The following is a 7500-nucleotide window of genomic DNA, read 5'->3' as shown; positions in this document are numbered from 1 at the left end:
CTTTTATGACTCTGAGATTTTTAAAACTAGATTTTCTTTTCTTTTTTTTCCTGTTCTGATGACGTACTGAAAAGAAGTGTGCTTTTCTCTCCACACGGGTTTCTAAAAGTGGAAGTGACTGCTGTGAACTGTATGTGCACGTTGCAATTGTGTGTAGAACTCAAAGCGTGTAAAGAGCAAAATATATTACATTTCAACATACTTGTTATCCTGCATTCTGGCTGACTGTAGAGAACCTCTCGTCATTTCTATCTGTTTTTGATGCCTCTACAGAATAACTGCACAGCACCCTCTGCCCAACCAATCAGAATGTAGGAAAATCTACAGATATGACGGGATCTACTGTGAATCTACCTACCAGAAGTATGTTGAAATCTTTGTGAGTCTTCCTTCTGGCTCGTGCATCAGTCAGTGCTTGTGGTTGCCAGCTATTCAAACATATCCTTGTCTTGAGTCCGTATTTTTCTTTAATTTAGTGGTGGCAAAAACAAAAAACAAAACCCCAAAACGAAACAACCCTCCAAAAATGTTGCCTCTGAAATCAAAACCGAAAAAAAAAATGTTTGTTCTTTTGAAACTGTGATCTCAAAGGTTATTTTTAAATGAATTTATTAACGCTCCTAGGTAAGGTTCTTTATATTGCAATAAACAAGTACTTGTATGCAAGGAAATCTCCGCAAAATACATTGCACAGGTGCTACGCATCTTAGGGATTTGAAAGGTGTGTTATGTATAAATTAGCTGTCAACTTTTTTTCAATCCTGTAATGGAATGATGAGTCGTAATTTGCATAATCCTTTAAGAAGTCAAATTATACTGTCATGTAGCAGACTTAACATGCTAGCTAAGATTTCAGAGCTCTGCAGCTAATTACTATGTACCTTACAGGACAGTTAAATTGAAGTTGAGTCCTCTGCTTTTGCTGCCATTTGCCTTGCCTTGTCCCTTTACTTAACAGAATCAGCACTGCTGGTAACGAGGTGTTGTTCCTCACACTGAAGTGAAGACGCTGCTCAGGGGAGGCATGGACATTTCAATATATCATGGAATGACTTGTATTGCTTTTGTTTAAGAAGACTTAAAAAATATGCCAAAAGGGTCTTCAATAAAGGAGAGAAATTTATACTTTCCAGACAAGCTATTGCCTATTGATTGAAGGAACACTAACAATTCCCTTCTAGAAAATGTAATGCAAACCTCGTTGCACTAAAATCAGGAGCTTTTCTTGGGATATCTTACAATAGACGCTGGTGTGCTTTCATCCTCAGCCTCTGACCTGTTTTGTAGTACAGTTTCTATTGGGAAAATAATCACCCCCTTTTCCTTAGCGCCATTTCTGAGTGTGAACTGGGGAGCTCTCGTTTTAGTGTACAGATGGTAGAGCATGTTCTTTCGTGGTTTCTATTGACAAATATCAGGGGATGTTGGCACCTTTGAAGGCGCATCTCTGAAATGAGTAGACATTGGATATTCCTGGAGCCCGCCGGACCTGGTCATTACTTGACTTTCCCTGGCCTACATAGTGTTATTCGCATCATCAGCAATGGTGCAGTTATCATGCAAAACTATTTCTAGTGCTAAATTTTTTTTTTTAAATTTTTTTTTTTCTAGTGCTAAATTTTAAAAAAGTGGTCAGCCATGTTTATTGTAACTCTTGCTCACTAGGTTTTAGTAATTTGTTAGTGGTTTTGTGAGGAAGGAGTGTTTGAAGAAGGCTTTTTTTTTGTTTGATAAGAAGAGATTTCTTGACGGACGATGTTAAAACATCCGTTGCGCTGTTGACCATTCAAGCAATGTGATGAAGAGTCAGCATCTCCGTGTGTAGTTAAAGGCCATTTCACAGGGCTGTAATCAGTCCCTGCTTAGAGGTTGCGGCTGGCCAATTGAGAGGCAGGAGCCTAGAAGGGGTGACCGGGACTTGGGCTCACAGAAAAGCTTCTCTTCCAACTGTAGGGGTTCCTCTCCTGGGCTTGCCTTTTAAAGACTCGGTGTTATTTGTAGGCAAGGTGGAGACAGTAGGCAGCACAGCTGTGACTGCCAGGGAGAGTCACTAGGGGAATATTCATAACAAGGAAATATTGGCAAATAAATGATGAAGAAGGGGAGGCAATCCCCAAGATGTTGAATTGGAGCACTGTCACCGAGATGATTAATGGTGCCGTGTGTCTTAGTGACGATGTGTCTCTGCGTTGTCTTAAAACTAGTGTGCATTTCCTCGTCCCTGTGCAAGAGCGTGCATGTGAGCACATGGAGGGGAGCAGGCCCTGGAGTGACTCGGGTTTTCTTTATTGCTCCACGTGAATCACCACCGTCTGCTGACTGGCTAGCTGGTCTAGATGCCTGTGGTACAGGGAAATTAACATAGGCAATGTTAATTACAGGGTATAAGGAAAGCTAACAGGCACTAAAGATTTTTTTTTTTATTCAGTGTTGGTTTTCTTCTCGGGGCTCTCAAGGAACAATGTAAGCAACAGGAGGAAGAAGGGGATTGCTCTGGACCAACTTCCAGGCAGGTAGTCACGGGTCTCAGGGCCACAGTAGGGAAAGGGCCAAACTTCCATCAACCCTGATCTCAATACCAATTTTTGAAAAGTCTTCCTCAGTGTTTGCTGAAGGGGTGGCTGTCTTAGCCTATCGTCTGACTCATAATAAGCCATGGCTGTCTTGCTTTGATGGCAGGAATTATCACTAGCCCTGAGGATTTTTAAAAAAATGACTGATGGCAGGTCCATTTGGGGGCAGGTTATTAATCCTCTTGGCCCTCAATAATTATCACGATGACACGTGATCCTTTTGTCAACGAGTTTCTCCTCTATTCTAGCAGCGCTGTTCAAACTATGGGTCCCTACCAAAAACAGTGAGCTATGACTCCAGGTTGGTTGGTCAAAAATTTTTTGAAAAGAAAAGGAACCAAATGTGATGATGTTTACCTAATAAGATGTGCCTCATTTTGTGAAGCTGCTGCTTCAGTGTCATGTATGTTTGTATATGTGTTTGCAAATATCACACATATGAGAGGCCTTCAAAAAGTTTGTAGCAAAATGAATGAAAAGATCATGCAATCTTCCATGAACTGTTCTAAGCCCCGCCCTGTCTTATATGTGCATGGGGTAGGTCATGAGGTAAAATATGTTCCTTGCTGTGGCTCATATCCTGAAAAGATTGAGCACCATTGTAATAGAGAGATGAGCAGGTAAATAAGCATAGTAATGAACATGGTATGTCATACCTACAGAGTTATCAAAAATAAAGGTGTAGACAGCTGTGTGAGCGGGGTCCAGGAATCTGGCCTCTCATATGCAATGTACACTGGAACCAGCTTCTATGGGCTGGTGAGAACCAATTGCATTCATCTCCTTCCCACTTGGTGATTGGTCATCTCATGTCATGACCTTGAAATCCAGGAAAGCATTTCTAGCTGGGATATAGGAAAATGTTACCATGTAAGCATCACCACCTTCTCCCTCCAGATCGGGTAGTTAGATGTGTGTCAATACATCACTGCTCCTATTCCTTCCAACTACAATCCTATGGCTCAATACTCACTGTGAATTAGCATACACTTCAGGACACATGATCTTACATGCTGCATTTCAGTTTTACTGGAATTATGAAAAGTTGCTGTTGTTATCTGCCTTTGAGTCACACCCAGACTCATGGGATCCCATGTACAACAGATGATCCCCATGATCAGACTGTTGTGATCCCGTGGTTGATTTTTTTGGAAGTAGATCACCAGATCTTTCATCCCAGTCTGTCTTTGGAAGTGCTGCTGAAACCTGTTTGGCCATACAGCGGCATGAAGCCTCCTTTGGCAGACAGGTGGTGGCTGCACACAAGGTGCATTAGGTGGGACTCAACCCCAGGCCTCCCTCATGCAAGGCCAGACTTCTACCACTGAACCAGCTGATGCCTTATTATTAAAAGTATAAGGTGTAAATATTTTCAGTGGTATTTAAAACAAACATGAATATAAAATCTGTAATTATTTCAAACTCAATTGTCTATAATATTGCCAATTTATAATTTCATATTGAAATGAGGGATTTTAGTGAAAAGAACAGAATAAGGCTTTGTTTCCCTCCAAAAACACTAACTATATTGTAAATATTTCAGTAGTCTGACTGTTCACGTTAAGCAATCTTTTTACTAGGGAAAGAAACTTTCAAATCCCAAATCCCTCTTCCCATTTTCAACTGTCTCTTACAGTTTGGGGAAGAAAGACAGGGCTTTTTACTTACCTACTGAATTACGGTCTTGGAAACTCACAGGGGCCAGTTCCTCCCAGCCCTAACTAGTCTCTATCAGGGGCTGTTGGCCTGATGGCCGTGAGTCTTTATGGTTTGCAATTAATATCCCTGCATTTGAATAAAGTCTTCTGTAATACAGTGGGGTTGTTTGAGAGAGTAAAGGCCTTTACAAATGAAAACAACCCAGAATTTAAAAAGCAAAGACAAAAGGAAAGGAGAAGCATAGGAAGGCTGAGAAGGCGAAAACAAGCTGCCTTGTGATGGAACACAAGGCCGGAGCATCATTTGAAGAAAGGCTCGAGATTGGTGCGTCAGGGGAAAGAAGGCTTCCATGAATGTGAGATCGATTGTAAAAGATCCATAGGAAATCACCTGTATTAAGAATATTTAATAGTGTGAAAGGTAACTAGGAGGAATTAATTGAGGAAAACCTTTATAGCTTCCACATTTCAAGCACAATTCTCCCATCTGGTTGGAGTCTACTACAGAAGCATTTGAGGAAGAGTGTGGTATACATAAAGCTGTGTCCTTTATGAGCATTTCACCAGCCCACCCTCTGCCAGTGAGTTTGTTTTTTTTATTTTGACTAATGGGAACCCTACAGAACAGAGCATTACTGCTCCTGAGACTCACTCGCTACAGAGGCAGACAGCATTCTCCAGCAAAGTGAGCGTTGGGTTTGAACTGCTCATCTGGTAGCTGGCAGCCTGCTGCTTAGCCCGCTGTGCTGCCTTTGATTCTCAGGAGATTGCAACTTGAGTAACTAAGTAAATTTTTTTTTTTTTAACATTTTATTAGGGGCTCATACAACTGTTATCCCAAACCATACACACATCAATTGTGTAAAGTGCATTTGTACATCGTTTCTCAAAACATTTTCTCTCCATTGAAACCCCCGACATTAGGTCCTCATTTTTCCCCTCCCTCCCTCATCAGCCCTTGATAGTTTATAAATGGGTATTTTGTCATATCTTGCCCTGTCCGACGTCTCCCTTCATCCACTTTTCAGTTGTCTGTCCCCCAGGGAGGAGGTCACACACAGTTCCCTGTAATCGGTTCCCTCTTTCCTACCCATTCTCCCTTTACCCTCCCTGTTTTGCCACTCACACCACTGGTCCTGAAGGGCTCATCCATCCTGGATTCCCTGTATTTTCAGTTCCTATCTGTACCAGTGTACCTCCTCTGGTCTAGTCAGTCTTGCAAGATAGAATTCGAGTCATGGTAGTGGGAGCGGGGAGGAAGCATTTAGGAACTAGAGGAAGGTTGTATTTCTCATCATTGTTACATCGCACCCTGACTGGCTCATCTCCTCCCCGAGACCCCTCTGCAAGGGGATCTCCAGTGGCCTACTAATGGGCTTTGGATCTCCACTCCGCACTCCCCCCATCATTCACTATGGTAAGATTTTTTGTTCTGATGATGCCTTACACCTGAACTAAGTAAATATTTTTAAAACATAGTTTATGCCGTTAAGAGGGCCCTCTACAGGGACATCCCCAGTATGTCAGAGTAGAATTGTGCGTCACGGGATTTTCGGTGGCTGATTTTTCCAAAGTAGAACCACAGTCTTTTCTCTCCAAGTCCTTGGGGGAACTTGAACTTCCAACCTTTCAGCAAGTCACCTGGAGCGTCCATCATTGTGTCACCCAGAGACACGGAAGCAGAACAGAATGGTGGCAAACTGGGCATTTGCCCTCTTCCTCCCCCTGCAGTTCGTATAGCGCACACCTGGTTATGTTTCTGCTTGGCCTCGTCCCCAGTGGGTGACTTTGTTAATCCTTCTTCGCAGATTCGGTGTCCATTGAAGAGACTTGTCTTAGGGTCCTTTTGTTTTAAGGAGTGACCCCAAGTGAAGGGAAATAAGAACGAGGGGAGTCTTTTCCAATAGGATGATCTGTGAGGCCAGGACCCGCTTTGGGGAAATTCCCTAGGGCTTAGCAGGGACGTGCAGTGCCCTGGGGGCACAGCAGCTAAGTGCCTGTGAACGGGTGGTTCCCTGCTGGCACCCCCAGCTGCGCCATGCCTGGTGGGTGCGGTGGAAACCTGAGTGCCTGGGCATGCTGTGCAGGCAAATCGACCCTGCCCGGTTCCAGGGTGGCTCCCAGTTGGCGTTGTCTCCACTGAAATGAGTTTGGATTTTAGAGGGGCAGTGTGGTGTGTGTGTGTGTGTGTAAATAACAGTGAATATGCCTTGTTCTTCCACTCAGGCCACGGTGAAGGCTGGCCTTGGCCAATAATCCCGGGTTGGGAAGTGGGATGATTCGGACATGAAAGAAGGGATTTCCCAGGTCCTGAGAAGAGGGGAGAATGAGGGAAGCTAGATGCGAGCTGGCCAATCTCTGTCAGCTGTGTTGTGCCGGTCTGCGTGCTAACGACGCGCACATGTTATCCCAATTAAAGGGAACAAGACAAGCGCCTTGTCAGGCGCTCTGCTGGGGGTGGGGGGTGGGTAGATGGTCACTGATGCTGAAGGGGAGGGAAAGGTCAAGGAGGCTCCAGTGACAGCAGTGAATTCTTTTGCTGTTGTTTAAACCAATTGATTGATTGATTGCTATTATGCAGTCCTCGCCCCCCCCACCCGAATTAGAATAATATATGCTAGTAGTGTTTGGATCAGTAACTAAAGAATTGGACAAAGAGTGAGATATATACAGTGAACTTTATAAAGAGCTTTACAAGTACCTGCATTTTAAAAAGACGTGGAACTTTTTAGCAAGAAATGTGTTAAGCCTTTCAATATACAAATGAATTCTAATTTCTACACCATGCCTTTCAGACCTCGGCACGATTTCTAGCGGTTTCTCCCACTTCATTGTAGCACCCCACTGATGATTTGGCCTACAAATGACTTCAAGTAGCACACGTAGTAATGCAAGGAGCAAGGAAGTATACATTTAAGGCTAATATCAGGCTAGCTTAAAAATGAACGAATTTCTTCATTCGTTTAACAAATATATTTTGCTTGTCAACCCGGGGTCAAGTGCTTTTCCACACAAAGGAGCGCCAGGGCATTCAGAAAGCCCTGCCGCCCAGACGCTGAAGGCCGAGGTGTGAACGGCGTGGCTCTGGAAGAGTGCGCAGGGTGAACTGTAGCGGCGGGAGCCGTTCGGAGCAGGCAAGGCCGGTCTTCACAGGAAAGGAGGCTGGGGAGTGGTGCGTGAGGTCAGCACCAGGCATTTCTGATTTAATCCTTTAGCAAATGGCACAAGGCAAAAGCTGATGAGGTGGGCGGTGCGTTTGGAGCGGAAGG

The 7500-nt window shown here is 43.9% G+C and overlaps 1 protein-coding gene across 1 annotated transcript in view; it reads left to right on the top strand.

Moving 5' to 3' along the window:
* The window catches only part of NPAS3 (neuronal PAS domain protein 3), a 984386-nt gene that overhangs the window by 141593 nt on the left and 835293 nt on the right, over positions 1–7500 (top strand). Inside the window, exon 2 of the mRNA XM_045287648.1 lies at positions 274–363. Coding sequence (XP_045143583.1) covers positions 274–363 — 90 coding nt within the window. The remainder of the gene's footprint in view (positions 1–273; positions 364–7500) is intronic.

Source organism: Echinops telfairi, unplaced genomic scaffold (assembly GCF_000313985.2).
Source record: "Echinops telfairi isolate 266 unplaced genomic scaffold, ASM31398v2 ScPeMD7_18;HRSCAF=68, whole genome shotgun sequence".
Classification (NCBI taxonomy): Eukaryota; Metazoa; Chordata; class Mammalia; order Afrosoricida; family Tenrecidae; genus Echinops; species Echinops telfairi.
This window is presented reverse-complemented; position numbering and strand designations above follow the sequence as displayed.